Source organism: Brachyhypopomus gauderio, chromosome 13, assembly GCF_052324685.1.
Source record: "Brachyhypopomus gauderio isolate BG-103 chromosome 13, BGAUD_0.2, whole genome shotgun sequence".
Lineage (NCBI taxonomy): Eukaryota > Metazoa > Chordata > Actinopteri > Gymnotiformes > Hypopomidae > Brachyhypopomus > Brachyhypopomus gauderio.
In genome coordinates, this window is record NC_135223.1 from 7,541,324 (window position 1) to 7,565,293 (window position 23,970).

General features: G+C 43.4%; 5 protein-coding genes across 7 annotated transcripts in view; 3 read left to right on the plus strand and 2 right to left on the minus strand.

Annotated features, from left to right (window-relative positions):
* The first annotated feature begins 1,803 nt into the window (after positions 1-1,803).
* Positions 1,804-3,247, plus strand: mrpl51 (mitochondrial ribosomal protein L51). The gene is made up of 4 exons (XM_076970542.1): positions 1,804-1,988; positions 2,130-2,260; positions 2,653-2,760; positions 2,954-3,247. Exons 2-4 carry the CDS (start codon positions 2,176-2,178, stop codon positions 3,148-3,150), a joined length of 390 nt encoding a protein of 129 aa, XP_076826657.1. The 5' UTR covers positions 1,804-1,988; positions 2,130-2,175; the 3' UTR covers positions 3,151-3,247.
* Positions 3,248-3,980: 733 nt separating this feature from the next.
* On the minus strand, positions 3,981-8,542 carry tfpt (TCF3 (E2A) fusion partner). The gene is made up of 6 exons (XM_076970541.1): positions 8,347-8,542; positions 7,143-7,367; positions 6,944-7,014; positions 6,712-6,781; positions 6,246-6,380; positions 3,981-5,735 (listed from the first exon to the last, which is right to left on the minus strand). The coding sequence occupies exons 2-6, from the start codon at positions 7,362-7,364 to the stop codon at positions 5,718-5,720; spliced, it is 516 nt and encodes a 171-aa protein (XP_076826656.1). The 5' UTR covers positions 7,365-7,367; positions 8,347-8,542; the 3' UTR covers positions 3,981-5,717.
* A 31-nt stretch (positions 8,543-8,573) lies between these two features.
* ndufa3 (NADH:ubiquinone oxidoreductase subunit A3) lies at positions 8,574-9,644 on the plus strand. Its single transcript, XM_076970543.1, has 4 exons — positions 8,574-8,642; positions 8,910-8,981; positions 9,258-9,335; positions 9,453-9,644. The coding sequence occupies exons 1-4, from the start codon at positions 8,633-8,635 to the stop codon at positions 9,542-9,544; spliced, it is 252 nt and encodes an 83-aa protein (XP_076826658.1). The 5' UTR covers positions 8,574-8,632; the 3' UTR covers positions 9,545-9,644.
* Positions 9,645-11,699: 2,055 nt separating this feature from the next.
* The window catches only part of LOC143473511 (BAR/IMD domain-containing adapter protein 2), a 49,847-nt gene continuing 37,576 nt past the window's right edge, over positions 11,700-23,970 (minus strand). For all 3 annotated transcript variants that reach the window (XM_076970540.1, XM_076970538.1, XM_076970539.1), the window contains exons 14-15: positions 14,176-14,216; positions 11,700-14,093 (exon numbers count right to left, since the gene is read on the minus strand). In XM_076970540.1, the coding sequence (XP_076826655.1) occupies positions 14,021-14,093; positions 14,176-14,216 (114 nt within the window). In that variant the 3' untranslated portion in view covers positions 11,700-14,020. The remainder of the gene's footprint in view (positions 14,094-14,175; positions 14,217-23,970) is intronic.
* On the plus strand, positions 17,737-18,594 carry LOC143473990 (uncharacterized). Its single transcript, XM_076971234.1, has 2 exons — positions 17,737-17,744; positions 17,997-18,594. Exons 1-2 carry the CDS (start codon positions 17,737-17,739, stop codon positions 18,592-18,594), a joined length of 606 nt encoding a protein of 201 aa, XP_076827349.1.

Consider the following 23,970-nt stretch of genomic DNA (forward strand, 5'->3'; position numbering starts at 1 on the left):
CTGGAGCTTCCTGCTGTCCGTTGGTGATGTAAGGGATCTGTGGGTACAGGGTTGGGTTACCCCACAGGACGCGTTTCTCATTCTCCTGTCTTTCACACTTTATTCCCCTCGTTGTCTTCACCTGTCTGTCCCTGTCGTCTCCCCCCGTCCCTCGGATTGGTTCAGGGGTTTACTGTTTCACCACTTGCTCTATCAGATAGTGTGCAGTCTCTTTTGATACAGTCGATTCCTTCCCATTTTTTAGTTTAGGTTCTCAATATGTTTAAATCGATTTTAATCCTATATTCGTTTTTAAGCTTTTTCTCAATCTCACTGATTGACATAATTCTAGACCTGTGCTAGAACATTCGCACAACATCTAACCCCCCCCCCCCGCCTGTTCTCTTGCTTCCTCTCTTTCTTCTGGCATTTGAACAGCATCAATCTGCATCTGATTGGGGGAGGTCAGTTTTCACCTCCATCCTGTAATGCAGAAGAGGACTGCTATGCTCTCCCTTCCTCTCTCTGTCCTCTGGCCCTCCTTTGCTCTTCTGTCCTCTCTTTGCCACCCCACCTCCAATCCCCTCTGCATCGAAGACCGGCACTTTTGTCCACTGCATTGTTGGATCTGTGGTCCCGCCTCTCACCTCTGGGGTCAGTTCAACCAGCAGCTTCATACTCATAGTCCCATATAAGGCCTTTACCAAACTCCTCTTTAACTATTCATTGGTGACACGGACGCCAGGCGTTGGTGTGAGTGTCCTGCTGAGTGGTACGGACATGCGATTACCAACCGTAAGAGAAGACGGAGATGACCACAGCAGGAGGGTGGACTCCACTCTCCACTCTGCTACTGGCAGGGACACACAGTCTCTTAGAATGATGCCAGAGTATTCTGCTCTGAGCAGTTTTGAATAGCGACAGATTGCTTGATGGTGCATGTGTGCTTGACCTTTTGGGGAGGAGCTACAGAACCAGAGCCAGATGCCATTGTTGTGATTGGAAGTGGTTCAGCCCATCACATTGTGGATTTCAAACATGATGTCGTAGGTGAGCTTGTGGCACAAAGGCCAAGTGTAGATTGAAGACTTTGGTGTAGGGTCCCTCACCAGCAGTCTGAGGGACGCTCGGCCCTCATGAACATGGATCTGCAGCTCTCGCAGTCGCGGCTGGAGCTGGACGTGGACCTGGGCTTTGCTCTCTTCTTCTTCTTCCTGCTGTGTTTGTTTTTGCTGGGCACCATAGTGCGCTGTGCCCAGATGGTGTTGGACCCCTACAGTGCCATCTCAGTCTCTGCCTACCAGGAGGAGCAGGTGGAGGTTTGAGACAGACGCTCAGTAATGTCCACGCTAAAGACAACTTATAAAATAATGAACTAAGAAGCACCTGTGGAGGAAACGTGCATGGATGAGATGAGAAGCCTGGAATAGTCCGAACACGTGAAGTGGAAACGACTGAACTCAGTTCCTCTGATGAATTCCCAGGAAATTAAGTGACTTGACCTAAGACACTGTGGGAAAGAGCTGGAGTATTCACATGTTTTCTTTTATAAAGGCGTTTAAAATGTATCAGGGTTATAGCTTCTTTGTGTGTCTCACACATTTATTTTCTTTCCTCAAGATTTGGTATATACCGCTAATAAACCTGCAAGAATGCATATAAGCAAAAACGGTCTGTAAATCCTTTAGATTTTGAAAGCGTAACTAATCTACTAACTACAAAAAGCCGCGGGCTCATTTTATAGCCGTTTAAGACCACCTGATTTATTCGGTTTGACTGCGTGCAAATACAAATTGCGGAGACTTTAATTTTGAAGTCGGAGGGCTTTCGCCTGCACTGTTACTGTAGTTCACTTCACAGGTTTCAAACGGTTCAGGTAGCTAGCTACACGCTTCCCTCGATGGCTGGCTAGCTGCTTCATATCTTCTGTTTTAAGTAATGTTGTTCAAGGTTTTTCATTCTGTTTGGACTTCGTTGTTTTAACCAGGGCATCATTAATACCGAGAAAGGTATCCGACTGCTTCATAAAAGAGTGTAATATGTTATCAGACTAGATTTAACTGTCTACCACCATCCACTGCACCTACAAGGTTAAATATTGTCTGTCATGATTTTTGTTTTATATATTTAAAACGTTGTTGTCTTCTTAGGTCGCATATCTGCTGTTTGGTTATTTAATCTTGTGAAAGAACGAGTATGTCTTTCTTTGGGAGTTTGTGGAGGACTAGCGTGTCCGTCTGTCAGTGGTCGGTACTGTTGAGCACCAGACCGTTTACCACAGGTGAGACCGTCTGTTGACTCGTTCACCTTTAATCTGGTTATTCTGCTCTAGATCTGAATTAGATCCAGACGAAGGTTAATTCTTTAAAACTAAGGACACCGTTTCCAACCTGCTGTTGATGATCACTGATCTAACGTTATATTAGATTTGTCTTAATATATAATCCATGTGTGTTGAGTATAAAGTACTGACGCGTGTGGACGGCGGTGGGACTGAGATCACGGGCAGGTTCACCTGGGAATGGAGTGTGTGTGTGTGTGTGTGTGTTCACTCTGACTTCCTCAGGTCTTTGTGTTTACGATGCTTAAGGGAAACCCTGTCATGTTTTATTTGTGAGTATTCTGTTTCATCCTGTCATGTTTTATTTGATTATTCTGTGTTTCATCCTTAAGGAACATGCTCACCTGTGCGAATGCACGCCATACCGAAGCTCAAACAGGTGGACCGGTGGACGGAGAAACGCAGCATGTTTGGCCTGTACGACAACATCGGGATCTTAGGTGAGTTCAAATTGCAAAGCCACATTTTCCATAAATATTGATGCAGCCTTGTTTAGTTATTCTAAGTAATGCAGCACGTTGGTACTGGGCTCAAGTCGCTCAGTCCTGCCCGAGCCACGCACCTCTCCACCGGGTCTTCTTGCCCTGTGACCTTAACACCAGACTGTCCTCTTTCCCCCCTTCATGATGTCAGGCGACTTCAAAGCTCACCCCAAAGACATGATCACCGGGCCCGTCTGGCTGCGGGGTTTCCGTGGAAATGAGCTGCAGCGACTGGGCAGGAAGAAGCGTATGGTGGGCAGTAGGATGATGACTGAAGAGCGGCATAACCTGGACAAGACCATCAGCTACCTGTACCGCCGCCTGAACCGCTACGGCAAACGCAGATGAACACTGGTGAACACTGGTGAAGACTGCCAACGGGCAGGCTGGCCCCACGCGTTTTCTTTGGTGCTTAAAATTGTAAATTAAATGTTGGCCATAATCAGCCCGTGTTCAAATTATTTACTAAACTTTACAGGCTGTGATGACAACCAGGTAATCTATAGCTCTCCATATCTGTATAAACTAGTGGCACATGCAGCTCAATATATTATATTAGAAAGTTAATTTATTTCAGTAATTCAGTACAAAAAGTGAAATGCATATATTACACAGATTCATGACAGTTATCTATTTCAAGTATTTATTTCTGTTAATGTTTGATTATGGCTTAGTCAAGGAAAACCCAAAATCATTATCTCAGAAAAATTAGAATATTATATAAGACCAACTTGTGTTGAAATGTTGGAAAAGTATGTACAGTAAATGCACTCAATACATGGTCAGGGCTCTTTTTGCACTAATTACTGCAGCAGTAGGGTGTGGCAGGGAGGCGATCAGTCTGTGGCACTGCTGAGGTGTTATGGAAGCCCAGAGTGCTTTGATAGCAGCCTTCATCTGCATTGTTGGGTTTGGGGTCTCCTCTTCCTCTTGACAATATCCCATAGATTCTCTATGGAGTTTAGGTCAGGTGAGTTTGCTGACCAATCAAGCACAGCGATACTGTGGTTATTAAACCAGGTATTGGTACTTTTGGCAGTGTGGACAGGTGCCACGTTCTGCTGGACATTTTCAATTCCATCTCCAAAAAGCCTGACAGCATGAAGTGCTATAAAACTTCCTGATAGGCCTGTCGCGATAATTACATTATCGACTTATCAATAATTTTTTAACTGCAACTATGTTAGATTTCAGAAAGGCACGCAGTGCTGCTCTCTCACACCCCCTCCCCCCCTTAAGGGAAGACGAATCTGTGATCAGAGAGCGACATCTACCGGTTGGAAATGAGTGCAGTAGAGAGTGTATGCGTCAATAACAGTGCCTCCACACACACAGGTGGAGATGTGTTAACTCGCGAACGTATTCGAGGCTAACAGGACTCGAAATAATTCGCTTTTTATCACATTATTTAATGGTTGTTTATTATAGTGACCGTAGCGCGCGACTCCGCGAACGGCGGAAGCGTTCATACTTTCCGCGTCACATTCTGTGCAGTGTTGTTCGAAATGATATGTGGTAGTTTAAAGAAACACCCCTCAAAAACGGGAAGGAACATTTACCTGACGATAATTAATGTTGCTTTGTGTTTCAGGTTTGAAAAGTGCTGGAATTTGTTCGTTTCACAACAAATAGCTATCTGACTGAACAGTTCTCTTGTATTACGTTAACAAATACGAGCCTCTTGTAATTCCAGGACGAAACATGAGAGAACGTGAAGACGTTAAGATTGAGCGTTTTGAAAATAAACAACCATTAAATAATATGATGCCACCGCGATTACGTCATTCGCCGCGCGGACCCTCGCGCCGCATCAAGTTTAAACCAGGCTTAACTCGCTATATAGCCAAAGAGATGCTGCCGTTAAATACGGTCGAAAAGAAAACATTTCTAAACATGCTGCAAAGATTTGACAAGCAGTATACACTGCCAAAGAAAACCTATATCTCCCAAACTGCCATTCCAACCTTATATAATGAAGTGAAAGATGGCATTCTGAAGGAGACTAAAGATATCTCATTTTACTCTGCCACTACAGATATGTGGTCAAGCTCAAATATGACCCCATACATGAGCTTTACAATACATTACTGCAAACTGGTGTAATTGTATTATTATGCTACTATATTATTATTGTGGCATATTGTCTTAAAGCTCCTTTGGGGAGCCCAGAAGCAAGAAAAAATTCTATAATGGCACTTTTAAATGACATTATTGTTTATCGCAATAATTTCTGGGACAATATATCGTTCTGAAAATGTTATCATGACAGGCCTACTTCCTGATAGTCAGCTGTGCTGACATTGTTCTTGAAATAACAAGTCCCAGAGTCTGGAGGAAGAGTAGAGACACAATCCAAGCTGCGTGAGGTCCAGTGTGAAGTTTCCACAGTCAGTGATGTTTGGGGAGCCGTGTCATCTGCTGGTGTAGGTCCACTGTGTTGTATCAAGACCAACATCAGCGCAGCCGACTACCAGGACATATTAGAGCACTTTGCTTCCCTCTGCCAACAAGCTTTTTGGAGATGGAAATGTCATTTTCCAGCAGGATCTGGAACCTGCCCAAGTGTTTTGTGGGCAATTCAAATGCACCTCCAAACCAACACTGATGTTATAAAGGAAATCAAAGTCACAACTACATAAACATGTTTATTAAAATGTGTCTAATACAAAAAGGGACAAATATGAAAAGAAACAGGCCGGTTGAGTGAGCTGACTCGTGATGACAGCGGCTCACCCTAGTGCGTGTTCCCAGTGCGTCAGCGTAGTGAGTTACGGTAACGGACACTTCTTACACTGGACAGAGGATCTTCCTCCCTGCTGTCAGCACCAAGCACACCGTGTTCTCCACACATCTGATGACACTGGGTTTGGAGGGACTAGGAAACTCAATGAACAGAATCGTGGGTGTCATGGAGGTCAGAGATCAGACTCAACCTGTGGTACAGAGCAGCATATCAGTGATCAGACGTCTATCAGAACCCAGTTTTAGTCTGTGCTGTTCAGAGCAGTCAATCAGAATCCAGCTTTAATCTGTGTGGCGTGTTGCTTCCTGATGTTCACAATATAATTCTCTACATGTGGATTAGAAGAGGATTTTTTTTTGTAATACAAAACCAAAAGGTATTTTCTTGAATTGATTTTAAATCGGATTAAATCTCAACATTCAGCACTCAGACATTTCACATGCAGAAAACTTGCAAAAGTAAAGCATTTCACATCAACTAACCCTAGACCAACCCTAATCCAATACGACCCCTGGAGGGCACAGTCAGGACACACAGGCTTTAGGGAGACCAATCCTAACGAACCACTAGACTAATACTAACCATAGAGTAGCACTGGGGAATGTTTCCTGTTTAAAGGATGACGGTCAAACAGGCGAATGCTTTAGCTACCCACATGAAGTGAAGGTAGCAGCAGGCCAACAGAACAGAGTCTGCTCACCTGAGTCTCTCTCTCTTTCTCCTTTGGAATACGATGCCTCTTTTTCTTGGGCCCACCTGCTGACTGCTGTGGTACTGAGGGAGAGGAGCCATCATCTCCACCTGTTACACCATCTAAAATGGCTCCACCCTCATCCTAGCAGAAACGAAATGTGAAGACACAGGTTACTCTCACTTGCAGGAACATGGGTATGGGAGAGCATTAATTTTTAGTTTAATATTTCTGAAAGATATGGTAATAACTCTAAAAAACAAACACCAATCTACCATTCACAGACCTAAATCAATGTTGTTTATTCTTTTTGCAGTATCTTATATTCTAAAATAAAGTGGATAAACTAAATATCTTTTTTACCTGAATAGAATCAAAGCTCTGAAATGGATTAAGTGAGCAGTAATGCTCACCTTAAGCTACTCAATTAAAGCTTAAATAATCATGAAGTAAAGCAAGCCTGGAGAGACCGCACCTCTAATGGGATGGTAAACTGGACTGTCCGGTACTCATCTCCGTACGAGTCCAGAGTCTTCATGAGGAACCTGAGGAACAACGACACTGAACTCTTGGACCATCCTGACTTGGTCATCACGTAGTGTCGTAGTGTCAGTACAAATGAAGCAGACAAAAGACAAAGACGAATATGGGTCTCGAGAGGACCCAACAAAAGTTATTTGTAAACGTGGCCCAAGTGTCTCTCTTGCCTTCTCTCCTTCTTCAACCTGCGTACGAGTCTTTGGACCTGGTAAAGGCGACCCAGTGTGCGCTCATTCACCTGAGAAAAAGACCACACGTCGTCTGCTAAACATGCCTTTGAAAATCTGTTACACACATGAAGTAGGAGCATAAAAACGCTGAACACAAGCGTAAAACACACGTACCGCTGAGACTGGCGAGGCTCACCTGCTCCATCTCCCTGCACCTCCTGCTCAGAGCTTGGCATTTCCTCTTCTGCAGCTCCTCCTGGTCCTCCTCGCCATCCTGCCCCGGGCAGGGTGCGTGTCCCCCGCTCTCCAGGACTTGACTGGCCTCCGGACCCATCTCGACCCCGGCCGCCTCCAGCTCGGCCTCCAGGATGTGGCCCCCGAAGAGCGGAGGCAGCGCCAAGCCCGAAAAGTCCTCCATCACCTGCAGCACCAACACGGTACCAGACCAGTTCATACAGTACCAACACGGTACCGGACCAGTTCATACAGCACCCACACGGTACCGGACCAGTTCATACAGCACCAACACGGTACCGGACCAGTTCATACAGCACCCACACGGTACCGGACCAGTTCATACAGCACCAACACGGTACCGGACCAGTTCATACAGCACCAACACGGTACCGGACCAGTTCATACAGCACCAACACGGCGCAGCTACACCCACACGGTACCAGACCAGTTCATACAGCACCCACACGGTACCGGACCAGTTCATACAGCACCCACACGGTACCGGACCAGTTCATACAGTACCCACACGGTACCAGACCAGTTCATACAGCACCCACACGGTACCGGACCAGTTCATACAGCACCAACATGGCGCAGCTACACCCACACGGTACCGGACCAGTTCATACAGCACCCACACGATACCGGACCAGTTCATACAGCACCCACACGGTACCAGACCAGTTCATACAGCACCCACACGGTACCAGACCAGTTCATACAGCACCCACACGGTACCGGACCAGTTCATACAGCACCAACACGGTACCGGACCAGTTCATACAGCACCAACACGGCACAGCTACACCCACACGGTACCAGACCAGTTCATACAGCACCATCACGGCGCAGCTACACCCACACGGTACCGGACCAGTTCATACAGTACCAACACGGCACCGGACCAGTTCATACAGTACCCACACGGTACCGGACCAGTTCATACAGCACGCACACGGTACCGGACCAGTTCATACAGTACCAACACGGTACCAGACCAGTTCATACAGCACCATCACGGCGCAGCTACACCCACACGGTACCGGACCTGTTCATACAGCACCGACACGGTACCGGACCGGTTCATACAGCACCGACACACACGACTGACCTGAGACTTCCTCAGTGTTTACACACACCACACATTCATCAGTCAAACTTACTTTAAACGCTTCTCCGCGTCTCCTCTCGTGTCATTAGTTCACCTGCTGAAACCCCGGGTGTCTGAACCGTTGGGTTGAGTTTATTTGCTCTGACCAGATGACATTAACTAAACTGTGTTCTTCACATCACTCTATTTGGGCTAGTCAGCTAGCTAGCAAACAACTTCACACCACACATGACCCATTATGTGTGCGCCGTACGGCGCGTTTTGAAACACGTCATTACTAAAGCCAACGTCGTTCCATTTGAACTACAATTCCCATTAGTTGAACTACAGAAAGCAATATGGCCGCCAGTAAGTATATCAGCTAATGAGATTCTTGAAAGTCGTGACATTTTGAGACGATTAAATGTTTCTTGCACAATAAGATGCTTGTAAATGTTCAGCGATTGTTTCACCTTCATGTATTGGAAATCATTGTAACTTGCTTGTTTAGATACGTGGATGACCTTGGGCTCGCGTTACAGCGACGTTAGCTAGCTTTAGCTCTCCTAGTTACCCGAGCTGAGCTAACTAGGACATTTGTGAATGTGTGTCACAACAATTTAATTCACATTTCAGTCGCAAATTTCCTGAAAACGATGTGGAACAAGGAGCCCGTTTTGACGGTTTCTGTTGGACTGGGCATCGCAGGTTCGTGTTTTCATGCAGCTGTGAAAATTAAAACGGAACGTTAAAAAAGTCCATTTTAATCCTCAGTTTTAATCTTCAGTCTTTCAAAACAAAAAGCAGCCGACCCTCCGAAATATCAAATAACAATTTTCTGAATAAACACCGATTAGTCTGCGTTATTAGCCCAACAACGATTAAATATCAGTTTATTTTTCAAAGTACTCATTAAGCAAATGTAAAATAAATGTATGAATATGCACTATTTCAAGTAACAGATTCATATTCGGTTTCCTGCAGCTGTCTTTTTGCCGCTAGTTAGTCCATACACGAAGTTAACGACCATGATGAACCAGTCGATGCCTTACGTCTACCCAGGTGGGTTATACCTACATGACAACATCTTATTACTGTACTAGTGTGGCCTGCCTCTCGGGTGTCCGTGCTGTTAAGCTGCTGATGGTGACTCACTTTCCTCCTTCAAACCTTTCCCAGTTCCGGTGCGAGATGATGGAAACATGCCCGATACACCAGCACACCCGTGTGACCCGCAGGGTCAGAAGTTTGACTGGCATAAAAAACTGTGAAGAATCTTCCCAAATCCTGTTGTCTGGTTGCTGTACAGTCCCCCGTGTCTCTCTGCTCCTGAATCATGTGCTGTTATTAAACATTTATTTGTTCAAACCACTTTTCATTCCTTTTTAAATTGCTGCACACCTTATTAAAAAGCAAAAGCTTTCCGATTTCTGGTGAAGACGTCCCAGTACTTTCCAGTAGGCAGGGGTTACTAATGTCTTACAGCCACACACGGTCAACCACAAAACCCATTTAAACTCTACAAAGTTCAGTTCTACTTCACAGATATTAAAGCAGTAAAAAAAAAAAACTCAGCAGAATCAGACGTGTATTTATACAGTGGCAAACATTCCTGATGGCCAGTTGTGTCCAGGGTTCCCATGTCATCTTAGCTTAACTTGTTCCTTTTCCTCTTTACAAATGACCTCTGAACTCTGATCGGAGTGTTCTGCGGATGCAGCAGGGAGTAATGCAGCACAATTTAAATTGAACTGTTAAAAGTGTATTGATACAAATAATTTAGTTTCTATATCAGTATACTTTTATGAATTGTGAAATGTGTACTATAGATTATTCTCACTAATACAGACTTGCAAGAGTAAAAGTAAAATTGAATTAAACTGACCAACTGAAAACAAGAAGAATCTGATTAAAGCCTGACTGAAACTGAGATGAAAACCTCAGTTTATTAGGATATTGACGTAGGCAGATTTACAGTTTTCTACGACTGCTAACATCCTTTTGTCCAATCTAGTCACATTTTCAAAACTAAACACAGTGAACACAACATCAGTCTTCAGTGGCTATACAATTAATACAATTCATGTTGTTTTTGCACAAAATGCAGTAATTTTACGTTTCTATAATGCTTACATTTTCTATACACACAAGGTTATCCAATAACAAAATTCTGGATCATTCTTGACTTATTTACAAATGCTTGCACAGCATGTCAAAAATGAAAACCTAATGTTCAAAACCTTAAATATCGTATAAAATTCAAAGTTCTGCAAAAACAAAGGCAGCTGAATAGCTATGACTAATGCACATTTTTGTTTTTGCAAATTCAGATCATTGAAATAAAATGCAGTACAGTACTGTACCGGGTCAGAGAGGAGCAAATACCACAATTTGTCCTGCAATCTCAAGTGCTGGTTTGGTCCTTCACAAATGCCAGATTGGTCCCTATAACAGTGACCTCCTTCTTTCGTTTTTGAATGAACTCTACCAACAACTGGTTCCAGAAGCAGAAAGGGAACAGGTGGGAGGAAACACGAAGACATTTGTGATGGGAAATTGTAGCATTCTGTCATTCTCATGTCATCGCAAACTGGTTTATAGACCATACAAAACATTTTCTCCCACCCTACTCGCCTTTCCTCAATCCCACTGAGGAGCAAATGTCCCTCCTGGATGCAATGGGTCCCGGCTGCAGAGTCATTTCAGCTGAAGACTGCCAGGGGTGAATAATCTTAAATATAACTGTAGAACCACCCTGCGCACCACGGACATGTGCTAACGGGCCGCCCATTGGAGGATGGGTTCCCTTTTGAGTCTTGGTCCTCCCGAGGTTTCTTCCTAATCCCCACCATCATAGGGAGCTTTTCCTTGTCACTGTCACCTTTGGCTTGCTCATTAGGGATCTGGACCTAAACGGTTGTAAAACTGCTTTGTGACAACATGTGTTGTGAAAAGCGCTATATAAATAAATTTGACTTTCACTAATACAGTAAAATATACTTTACTGTATAACCTTTACTGCAAAACTGTTACAGACTCCTTGAACCAGATTTGCTGTGTTTAACAAAGTTGGTGTATAAAGAGAAAACTTTGTTTGCATTGTGAAATGCAGAGTTGGTGTTTAGTTAAGAAAATGCGCTTTTGAACAGTATTAACTATTTGGCTATTTGTATGAGGTAAATGTGTTGCTGTGTTTAGTTTTGAAAATGTATCTCAAGTATTGTTAAATGCTTGTTAGCAGTCATAAAAAACTGTAAAAGCTCTGTACAAAATGATCAAACAATACATAATGTTACTGTAATGTGTCATGTAAACGCGTTTTGGCTAGGCCAGCATGTCAAGAACACATCACAACCCTAATGTTCCTCTCTTCCACCACCCTAGAGGTGAAGACGCTGAACACATCCGTAATAAAAGGAAGCTTGATGAGATTAACATGGTTTATTAGAATTCTTAAACAGAAGAGAAAGCAGTCTGAAAATCGTTTAATCGACCCGTCGATGTCATGCTAGCGGTGAGCACGTCTGAGCCTCAAGCTCATCGTGAGGCTAGCGCCCTCATTGAGGGCCTACACACATGGACTGCTCATCCTACACTTACATGGACACTACGACATGGAAAAACTTCACAAAGACAAATGCTAATACAAATGCTAACAAATGCTTACAAATGCTAATAACTCATTACCATCATTGAGCAGTTTAAATGTGGTGTGGTCATGCCTTGTAAATGTACATAGGGTTAAGATAACGATTCTTTAAGTTAGAAATATAACGAATTTAAGAAACGAAATTCATATATAACGGATTAATATGTGGTTAATGCTGATTAACATGAATTCTAATATACTCAGTGTAAGAACCTTTTGGGATATAAACTACAGTAGGCCAGACATTGGTGATGGTAAAACTCAAATCAAAAGAACTTCATGAAGCAATTTCACAGTCACATAAATGATTGGCTTATTAATACTTTCAAAGACAACCAATAAAAGATCAATCATTCTCAAAATCGTTTTCTTTATAAGCTCAGTATTTACACATAGTGATGTTAGCATTCCCATCGGAAACATGACATCTTGGATGGAGTTCTGTAAACAGATATTTCGATTGACAACTTCGGTTAATGTTCAAATGGAACATGCAGGGTTATAGGATATTAAAAACCAAAAAAAGGGAAAAAGGTTTTATATTTATCTCACACCTACACAACCACCAAAGTCTGTAGAAATTAGGGGCTAAAATTCAAAGACATGCCAGTACAGTGGAAGATGTTTTCACTAATGCAGTCATTAGCATGCTCCAGTGACTAACCTCCTGCACCTCCTCATACACTATGTCACTTCCCATAGTCTTCCTCACTTCCCAGTCTTCTTCACTTCCCATAGTCTTCCTCACTTCCCATAGTCTTCCTCACTTCCTGAGGTCTCTCTCAGTCACACCCACCCAGCACTTTCCTCACCTTCACACAACGCAAGACTTCAAGCACATGGGATGTTTGGATGGGAAATATCTAAATATATGTCTATGAATATGTGGTCGTGGGAGGGGGGTCAGGTTTGAGCAGAGAGCTTCATCTCATCATTTATAATCACTAACATTCATGAAACATTCAGTCTCAGAAACTCCACCACATTCTCTGTTGTCCCCTTCTTGAGCTGTTGGCTGTTTTTACTCACTGCCTTCACGACATAAAACATCCTTAAATCACTTTTAAACCAAATACATGTAAAGGTGTGAGCTGCAGAACCCAGACTTCATGCTGACTTGACATGTAACATTAACGTTCAGTACCTGAGGCTCCGTGGGGAATTTTCCCTTAACTGTGGATGGATTTGCACATGCAAAAACAGATTCATATAAAATACAAATTCCTTTAGGTTATGTTAATGTGTTCATGAATATTTGTTTTTTTTACTTCATCTATTTTAATTAAAAATCGCTTCACATACGCAAAACTATTGGAGGATGTTACAGTGCTGTGAATACATGAAGTACACACACCACACAGCCCCAGACTACCACACACACACACACACACACAGCCCCAGACTACCACACACACACACACACACACACACCACACAGCCCCAGACTACCACACACACACACACACACACCACAGCCCCAGACTACCACACACACATTCCACAGCCAAGACCCAGTCCATCACACACACACACACACACACACACACACACACACACACACACACACACACACACACACACACACAACACACACACACACACACACACACACAGCCCCAGACTACCACACACACACACACCACACAGCCCCAGACTACCACACACACACACCACAGCCCCAGACTACCACACACACATTCCACAGCCAAGACCCAGTCCATCACACACACACACACACACAAACACACACACACACAAACACACCCCAAGTGCCCCAAGTGTGACTACTGACTACAGTGTCACTGTTATTTACAAACACTGAACTCGCGTTCCTTTTTCTCTCTTCAAATCTACTGTACGCTCATGGAAATGTAGAAATATGATCCAGAAATCAAGCTCACATATTTTAAATGTTTAACTTTAGTTAACTTTTAGTTAGTTAAATTTTTTTGCTGAGACATTCAAAATACTTTTAATCTCCTTACAAATGAACCAACAGTGAAGGAGCTTTGTCTTCTAACACTTATGGGGAAGCTATTAAGATGGGCACATGTTGCATGAAAAACACATAAAATAATCAGATATGAAAACAAAGATGCTAATCGATGAGTGGAGCAGAGCGATCATTGGTCACCGTCTTCCTCAGTCGGATATGAGCGAATGGATTGGTTCTGTATTGGATATATGCATATTAGCTTTAACAGCTGACCAATTAGATCCTGTTTTCTAGTCAATTCTAGTTAGTTGAATTACCTGGTGGGTGATGGAGGGGGCGAGGAGCATTCAGCCAGAATCTGTGGTAAGAAGAAACCAAGAAAGACACCTTCTGTCAGAGAACGTTACACAGTTAACAAAACACATCACGGATACTGTCAGAAAACTCAACACAAACCATGGAACCAATTAAACCATGGATCCTCTACACAATAAATTAACATGGACAGTGCTTGTAAGTTTATGTGAGCCACGTGTACCTCTGGAATGTAAATACACTTATTCAGTCCAAACTCAGCAATGTCATCTCACAGTGCTCATTTCATGGCATGTATGAGAACTGAAAGCACCAAATTATTGCTTATATAACTTATTATACCACAGTTAGTTCCGACCCTACAATGTGATTGGCTGAAAGGCGATCTCAGCGTTATAGCACTGTAACCGAAGCTCTCCATGTATTACTCCGCCACATACAGGTAACCTAGCAACGAAGCAGCGTTTACAAGCCAAACAGCGCAACTACAAACAAGCAGCAACAGCTATTCAGAGCCTTTCTGATGCCAAGATGGAAGCCAGAGAAATCATGACTGTTAGTAGTCAGAAATCAGAAACATCTCTGAAGAGTTACTGGCGACCTTCTCTCCAAAGCAGGAAAAGATGGAGCAATGTTTTTTCCGTGGCATGTACCCCTACAGATGATTTGGAAGAACCTCCCAAAAAAACTCCAAATGCTCAAAAATGCAATTGCATGACGTTCAACTCAAAACAAACCTCCCAACTCTAATCATTTTTTAAGAACTGCACAATGGGAAGTGTGCAAATAAGTGAACATAACCATTAGGCTAGCCAAGTAACAGTAAGAAATTCAAAGCTAGTAATCAGTATAAAATGATCTCTTGTTAATAAATCCAATATCAATCTTTTTTTTATCCATTATCAATAATTGTTGTACTTTATAATTGTTGTACAATTTTATCACCAGTTGTTTTTGTGTATTTTTACCTCTATAATATTTATTGGGTAAGGCTGTTCCAGTGTTGTGTAAGTTTAACAGCAAGCGAATGGAACTATTTTAACTGGGGGAGTGTTTTTAACCAAACAGGTCGTATTTTCTCGTCCTCTTTAACTCAAAATCTTTCAATAAACAGCAATAATGGAACTGTGGTATAATCGCAGTAATACACTCGAGGTTCGTGTTATAACGTGCCTACGACTGCAGCACAGCAGTGCCAATATTACACGTTATAGCACTCCCTCTCATGTATTATTGCGTAATTGCTTTATCAGCAGATACAACAGACATAGGTTAGTTATAAATTCAGAAACGTCTTGTGGAAAATAGGTATGTGGTTTCTATATTGGTTTCAATATTGTAATGGGCAGCTTGGAGCATTCCACACTTCCAGGGACACAGACCCATATGGGGCTCATTTGTGTAAAGCACCATCATCTTATGGATTCATTTGTGTAAAGCACCATCATCTTATGGATTCATTTGTGTTAAATAGAAAATAAAGTAATACTGAACAAATAATGTGTCAATATTTCACATTGACATGTGTCAATGGGAAATGTTATATTCTTCAATTCCAAAACGAAAAAAAAACCCAAGCTGAAAATTCTGACACGTAAAATACTTTACAAATACTTGATTAGCATTGCCATTTAAGATCAGAGCACAACCTCCTCCGCTGGTAAAGGAATGAAGAAGGTGATGTACCACAGACCCGAGGGACTCAGACAGACAAGACAGACAGGACAGTCAGGACAGACGGCTACATTTCCTTTTGTATGGCAGGCCAAGTCTTTTAGGCTGGTAGACATTTTGTTCAATCAATCAATCAATCAAAATTTATTTACATAGCGTTTTTTACAACAGTTGTCACAAAGTCCAAGCCCCCAGTGAGCAAGCCAAAGGCGACAGTGGCAGGGAAAAACTCCCTAAGGGCATGAGGAAGAAACCTTGAGAGGAACCAAGATTCAGGGTGGGAACCCATCCTCCTCTGGGTGAGGAGCCAGCACTGCAAAGCCACTGCTATGAGGATGAACTCTGAACTTCATCTTTAGTATAAAACACAGACCTCAGCCAAACATGCTACACATCTAGAAAATTCATCTAGTTGGGACGAGCACATGACGAACCTCAGAAAGGTTTTTAGTCACTTACAAGATGCCAAACTTACATTAAATCTTGCAAAGTGTGAATTTGGTAAGGCCAGAGTGTCTTAATTTGGAAAGCTGGTTGGGCAAGGTGAAGTATGTCCTCTTGCAGCCAAAGTACAGGCCATTAGTGATTTTCTGGTACCCGCTTCAAAACGTGATCTTCTGCGATTTTTAGGTGTGGCAGGGTATTACCGTGGGTTTTGCAAAAACTTCGCTAATGTGGCTGCACCCTTGACGGATTTATTAAAACATTCACAGACACTGCTATGGACCATAGATTGTGACTATGATTTTAAGGCCATCAAGTCTCTCTTGTGCAGTACACCAATCCTGACTGCTCCTAAACCGTTTAAACTGGATGTTGATGCCAGTGCTTATGGAGCTGGTGCTGTTCCCTTACAGGACGATGGAGCAAGGAGTTGAACATCCTGTATGTTATTTCTCAAAAAAGATTTTGAGACATCAGGTTGGTTATAGCACTATTGAAAAAGAGGCTTTGGCCCTCTTAATGGCTTTGCAGCACTTTGAGGTATACTTGGGTTCCAGTGTGTTGCCTGTGGAGGTTTATACAGACCATAATCCATTAATATTCTTGACAAGGATGCGAAATACAAATCAGCGGTTGATGAGATGGTTTTTAATGATTCAGGATTTCAATTTGGAGGTTCACCACAAGAAAGGTACTGAGAACATAGTAGCAGCCGCCTTATCGAGAGTATAAGACTTCCTAAACGCATTTGAAAGCAATGTTAAAACTCTGAGGTCATGTATAAATTAAAACAAAATGTGAAGCTTTGTTTTTTTTTTATTTTGGGTGGGGGAGTGTTATGACTCTGTCTAATTGCATGCCTTGGAGTTGTTTTGTTGCAGGTTAATAAGGAATGTTCTTGGATTGGCTACCCCTAGGGGGGGGGGACCATCTATAAAGAGGATCCAAGATGGCCCAAGAAGAAGAGCGAGGCGGGGCTTTGTTTCGGACTTGTTGCTTGTTGGTTGTTCTGGCTTTCCGAAGTGGACCTGATTGTTGTCCCTGATTGTTATCTTGTTGTGTGCTCTACTGTGGGTGAGATCCAAGATATAGGTGGTATTGGTTGATCATTTTTATGTTAGTGGAAAATTGTGGTGGAGTCTTTGTATTGGATGTTCATTTGTTGGAGGTTTGCTTTGTTTGTTTGTTTTTTTGTCTCTTCTGTTTTTTTCACATACACATATAGGCTATGTCAGTAGTAAGCTGCTTTGTTTCTTGAGTTGAATCGTCCTCATTATTATTATTATTATCGTCTGTCTATTTTCCGTTGTGTTATGCATGGATGTGACCCATTAAAAAGCGCAAAGACAATGACTTGACGCTGGTTATCGAGTTTAAGTATATCTAAGCACACAAGAATGTACTCGGGAAGCCAGAAATACCCCCAACGCCATTAGTTTTATATGATGTTGCGGTCTGTCCTAGTCTTAGTATTTCGTCATGTCTGAGTGGCTTGTTGCTTGTGCTGAGTGTGGCATGTATAGCTACTCTTCTTCCATCAGTAGTGATAATTTCATTTGTGTGAAGTGTAGATTAATTATTAGTATGACGGAGAAGATTTCACTTTTAGAGGAGCGCATCCGGGCTTTAGAAAGTCCTAGAGAGTCATAGCTAGCGAGCCCTCGCAGCGGGGTGAATCTGTGGCACCTCGGCGGCATAACCGTAGGGATGAGCACCGTTCGACTCAGGTTCCCGTGTCAAACAGGTTTGCCCCTCTCAGTAATACACCGACTGAGCGACCTGTTAAAAGAGCTCTGGTGATAGGAGATTCACAGCTCCGACACGTGAATGTAGCGACCCCTGCAGAGACACCAGCGGCCATAGTCAAGTGTATCCTGGGGGCTAGAGCGCCTGACATCAGGGCTAATTTAAAGGTGCTGGCTAAATGTAAATATTCAACGATAGTTATTCACGTTGGCATCGATGATATGGGATTGAGACAGTCTGGAATCACCAAGGATAACGTTAAAGAGGTGTGTGAGTTAGCGAGGACAATGTCAGACGCTGTAATATGCTCTGGCCCCATTCCAGTTCGGCGGTTCACCGAGACCTACAGCAGATTATGGGTGTTACACCGCTGGATGTCTAAATGGTGCTCAGAAAACAAAGTGGGTTATATAGATAATTGGACATATTTTGAGGGCAGGCCTGGCCTTTTGAAGCGAGATGGCATTCACCCCTCTTGGGAGGGTGCTGCTCTCATTTCCCGTAGCATATCTGCTAGGATTAATAGTGGTAGTGTAGGAGTAGTTAATGGGGATTGACAAACCAGAGCCGAGGCCAGGCAGCAGACACACAGACTAAACCGACTGTCTGCGAGCTGCAAAGAGACGTCACTTAGGTCACACCAGATTGAAACTGTGTCTGTTCCTCGAGTACCAAAAAATAATTCTCACAAAGTTAGTAGACAAAATTTTATCAATGTTAAATTCAACTATGCTCCCTCAGAGAGCGGTTTAAATCTGAAACTAGGACTACAAAATATTAGATCCCTGTCATCTAAAGCATCACTTGTTAATGAAATGATTACCGATCATAATCTATGCATGCTTTGCTTGACGGAAACCTGGACCCGACCAGACGACTATATAGCCCTAAATGAAGCTTCTCCCTCTGGCAATAGATATGTCCATAACCCCCGTCCAAATGGTCGAGGAGGTGGGGTCGCCACAATATACGACTCTGATATAGGCATTTCTCAAAAATTTGGCTTCAAGTTTAATTCTTTTGAACATCTCATCCTCACTGTATCTAATGTTTCAAATTTAACAACCAACAAAGCGTCGCAGTCGTTTATGTTAATTACTATTTACCGCCCCCCTGGTTCATACTCTGAGTTCTTGCAGGAGTTTTCAGACTTCCTGTCTCATGTAGTGCTATCAGCCGATAAGGTGATTATAGTTGGTGATTTTAATATCCATTTTGAAAATCTGTGTGACTCTTTTAGCATACATTTTCAAGCAATTCTTGATTCAGTGGGTATCACTCAGAGTGTGGTGGGTCCTACGCATAACTGTAGTCATACTTTAGACTTGGTCTTGTCATTTGGTATTGACATATCCAGTTTAGCAATTCTTCCCCAGAATGAGGCTGTTTCTGACCACAGCCTCATAACGTACGAGTTGTGTTTAACTGACTGTATTCATCGGCCACCCCGCTACCAAAGTAAACGAACTATAACACCCAGCACCATAGCCGCGCTCACTGATATTTTACCGGGTCTGACAAACACTGATCCACTTGTAGCTCCGGAAGGACTAGAGCGTTTCACAGAGCACGTCGAGACTTCCCTTCGTACAGCTTTAGACAAAGTTGCGCTATTACGATATAAGAGAGTCACTGAGAGAAGAATAGCACCATGGTACAGTGAGCACACGCGTAGTCTCAAACGAGCCATGCGGATCCTGGAGTGTAAATGGCGAAATTCAAAGTTAAAAGTGTATAGACTATCATGGAAAAGCAGCCTTATTGAACATAAGCATGCCCTCCATACAGCAAAGTCCTTATACTTATCGGCCTTAATAGAAAAACATAAAAACAATTCAGGACTCCTTTTTAAAACTGTTTCCAGCCTTACGAGGAGTCATGAACAAATCAATTCACTAATTCCACTAGAGTGTAGCAGTAACAATTTAATGAAATTCTTTAATGATAAGATTGATAAAATTAGGGAAAAAATTAGTAGTGCTATCTCAGAGCCTGTCAACATGCCAATGCACCTTGACAGCTGTCTGGTCAGCTCTGATGCCCTGTTAAGCCTGGTTTATACTCGACGCGCCGCAAGCGGTGCGAGCGTCCGCGCGGCGAAAATGACGTAATCGCTGTGGCTCCGCCCGTGCGCGAGGGCCTCGCGCGCTGTCGTGGCGCGAGGTCGTGCACCTCTCGAATTTTGTAACTTCGCGCGCGCGCCGCGCTTCAGCGTGATGGACAAAGTCATGTTTGCCGGGTTCATACACCTATACAAGGTGGAATTAAAGCACTTGTACGCCACTTTAAAGGTCCATTTCAATATTTCCCAGCACGTTAAACTTAATTAAGTTAAATATTTATACATATACTCCAAATGAATCGAAATAATTCGCTTTTTTTATCACATTAGTTTATGGTTGTTTATTTTCAAAACGCCCAATCTTAACGTCTTCACGTTCTCTCATGTTTCGCCCTGGAATTACAAGAGGCTCGTATTTGTTAACGTATCGTTTCGGACAACACTGCAAAGCCATATTTACGTTTGATGCCTGATGTGTATATATACGATCTCTGGTCAGGTAAAAATGTTCTTTCCCCGGTTTTGCAGGGGTTTTTTATTCTCCACTGCCACCTATCGCCACCTATCGTTTCGGAGAACACTGCAGCGACGCTCGCGACGTTCGCGAAAGTATAAACGCCTACACCGCTCGCGCAGGGTCGCGCGAGGTGGGCGGAGTCGCGCGCTATGGTCGCTCGCGAAAGTATAAACCAGGCTTTAGTGTCCTTCTCCCCAATTGGTCGTGAGGGGCTTATTTCACTGGTGGAATCTTCTAAACCCTCCACATGCATACTAGATGCCGTACCAACCCATCTACTTAAAGAATTACTGCATAGCAATGTAGAACCTTTGCTTACCATTATTAACTATTCTCTGAGCCTGGGCTACGTTCCCAGTTCATTTAAACTGTGAGAGCGGGAGATGTAGGAGACGGAATCCCCCGCGGATGTCTTAAGGTGGCAGACCCAAGCGCCTTGTCCGTGCACTGAACGATAGTACACACGCGAGAAAACAAAGTCACGTTGCGCTGTATTTTCAGTGCCGACGCCGAGGGAGAACTGAAAGTAATCGCGGAGAAACTCGACGCGTAAAACAGGGGACAACTGAAAATAATCGTGGAAATACTCAACGCGTAAATAACAAGCAGAAAACCAAAGAGAAAACAAAGGACGCCAGGGGAAATAGCTGACTAGCTGGCAAACGCTGCGAAGAACAAAAAACCCTTCCCAAAAACCAAAACCAAATGGACAGGAAGAATAACAGTGGGAGGAAAACTTGAGAGATGCCAGGGAGCGGCGCAGGAGGTAAGTACACGAATAGACAGAGTAATAAACAAAACAACTGAAACAAGCAAGAGACAGGGTGGTGAGAAACCGAGAAAAGACAACTGCGAGAAAACGGGCTGGAGGTTGACGACATGGAAAGCAGAGGCACTGCGTCTGTCATCGTAATAAACCCAGGACGACAGGTGCATGCCATCACCGCTGATTAGCTTGTGGTCTCTCTCATGGGCTCCTCGATATAAAAAGATATTGTCTATCTTTTTGCATGCCTCTACCCAAGACGATTGCATGCAAGCACCTACAAGCACCTGGGAGATGGTCTGGCTTGCCGGTGGATGTACTGATGCCAGGGTTGGATGTGCCATTGCTGCAAGAGGACGTGCTGATGCTAGCTCCTACCTGAGGCTCACCATCTGCATTGGTGGAATGTGACTACTGTGACTACGTGGCCAGGGAACAACTACCTTAACTATAACTGTAGAACCACTTTTGTCCACAAATACGGACTTGTGCTAAAGGGCCGCCCAATGGAGGATGGGTTCCCTTTTGAGTCTTGGTCCTCCCCAGGTTTCTTCCTAATCCCCACCATCATAGGGAGTTTTTCCTTGCCACTGTCGCCTTTGGTTTGCTCATTAGGGATCTGGACCATTGACTGTATATATAATGGATGGTACGTCACCGTTGACTCCCATTGTGAGTTTTTGAAGCCACCAAGATGGCCGCACGGACGCTGCCATGTTGAAAATTGGAGCCAGAGCATGCGCATTAGAACCGGTAGGCAGGACCAGGACCGGTAGGTATCTCCGCCAGAGACCGTATCTCCGCCCCGACATTCGTTAGGATACGCCCACCAGTATAGAAACTTTTTACGTTTTACAAAATAAACAAAGGTAAAGGTTTTAATACTGCTGTCGAGAGTTTTGCTGTAGAGAGTTTTGATGTTGAGCGCGTTCACGTTTGAGCGTCTGGTATTAGATGTCAACCAACGCAGCTTTTAACTGTCAATCACCTTATCGCCACACCCCTTTAAATAACTCTTAATAACTTCTATAAAATCTGTTTATCGTAGAGAAAAACACTGGGAGAGATACTAACGCAATGGGGTCTTATAGAATTGACAAAATATAATTGCTCAAAAAACTTATTTTACGTGTAATAAAAATTCAAAGTTTCTCGTCCGGCCCGTTCACTTACATGGGAATGGGCGGGGTTAAAAGTTGCACTGCAGCCAGCCACTAGAGGGCAGCTGACTAACGGAGGCTTCACTTTTCACTCGTGTCGTCCAGTCCACTTATATATATATGGTCTCTGATCTGGACCCACACGATTATAAAGCTGCTTTGTGACAACATGTGTTGTGAAAAACGCTATATAAATAAATTTGACTTTGACTTTGGAAGTGTTTCTTCAAATCTGATATTCCTTTTACCCTAGATGGCTTTTCAGTAACACCTCATTGGCACATGAGCTGTATGCAGGGGCGGACTGGCATACATTGCTACCGGGGATTTCCCCGGTGGGCCGATGGGTTAGTGGGCCGGTGGGCCGCTGGCCGCCGGTGGTTTAACTCAGCCCGCGGAGGAGCCATTGCCGCGCACTGCGGCCCCGGCCCGTAGTCACGCTGCTGTTTAACGGTGTTATTACCTCCCCCGCTCCAGTCAGACAAACCTGCTCAGCGCGCGGCCGCGGACTGAGCCTGTAAACACATGAATGAGTTGGACTGGGCCAGCTGATGCGGGCTGACGGTATGCAGCGGAGATCAGAAAAAAAACAACTTGTCCCAGAAAATCCGGGCCGGACTACGAAAACATACAGCAGTTTAAATTGTAAGATAACATGTTATTTTAAATGTACTGCTGTCGCCTCTGCAACGTTTAAAGCACTATGTACAAATGACCTTAACACGGTTAACACGGACGCAAGTGGCGGTCTTAAAGGTTCCAGAGCACTGCGCACTGTTTTTTTTTTAAAGCTATTGAAATTCTTAGATTAAAACTAACCACCACAAATAGGTAAGAGGAAGAAATACCCACGTTACAGTTGTAGGTTTTCTTTAGGATGCACTTTGCGTAAAACAACTTGTTTGGTGGTCTTATGATGGACTATTTAAAAGCCACTATGTGGCTTTGTAATCATATTATTGCTGGAATTAATATTGTCCATATGACAATAAATGCCGTCATATACACTACGTGCCATGTATAGATTCATATACAGTATATATATATATATACACACACACATACAGATAAATATATATATATATTTTAGTGGGCCAGTCTGTCAGGAACTCCCGGGCCACTTTTTCTCCCCAGTCAGCCCCTGGCTGTATGTCTGTTTAAATCGATGTTTGTCTACCAAAGACAATTTCATACAAACACCTGGGAGATGGTCTGGCTTGCCAGTGCATGTGCTGATGCCGTGGTTGGATGTGCCATTGCCGCAAGAGGACGCGCTGATGGCAACTACTACCTGAGGCTCACCATCTGCATTGAAGGGACTGTGACTACTCAGCCTGGAATTACAACTATAACTATAGAACTATATTTGAACTATACATACGGACTTCTGCTAGTGGGTTGCCCAGTGGAGGATGGGTTCCTTTTTGT

Bases quoted from the DNA above. Each gene is read 5' to 3' on its own strand.
- tfpt (XM_076970541.1), bottom strand. From the start codon at position 7,364: ATGGAGGACTTTTCGGGCTTGGCGCTGCCTCCGCTCTTCGGGGGCCAC. The intron at 7,015-7,142 runs GTGAGCCTCGCC...TCTTTTTCTCAG, and splicing joins GGTGCAGGGAGATGGAGCAG to GTGAATGAGCGCACACTGGG. The intron at 6,381-6,711 runs GTGCGGTCTCTC...CGTTTCTGCTAG, and splicing joins AGTTTACCATCCCATTAGAG to GATGAGGGTGGAGCCATTTT.
- ndufa3 (XM_076970543.1), top strand. The intron at 8,982-9,257 runs GTTCGTGTTTTC...GGTTTCCTGCAG, and splicing joins TGTTGGACTGGGCATCGCAG to CTGTCTTTTTGCCGCTAGTT. The intron at 9,336-9,452 runs GTGGGTTATACC...AACCTTTCCCAG, and splicing joins GATGCCTTACGTCTACCCAG to TTCCGGTGCGAGATGATGGA.
- mrpl51 (XM_076970542.1), top strand. From the start codon at position 2,176: ATGTCTTTCTTTGGGAGTTTGTGGAGGACTAGCGTGTCCGTCTGTCAG. The intron at 2,261-2,652 runs GTGAGACCGTCT...TTCATCCTTAAG, and splicing joins CACCAGACCGTTTACCACAG to GAACATGCTCACCTGTGCGA. The intron at 2,761-2,953 runs GTGAGTTCAAAT...TCATGATGTCAG, and splicing joins CGACAACATCGGGATCTTAG to GCGACTTCAAAGCTCACCCC.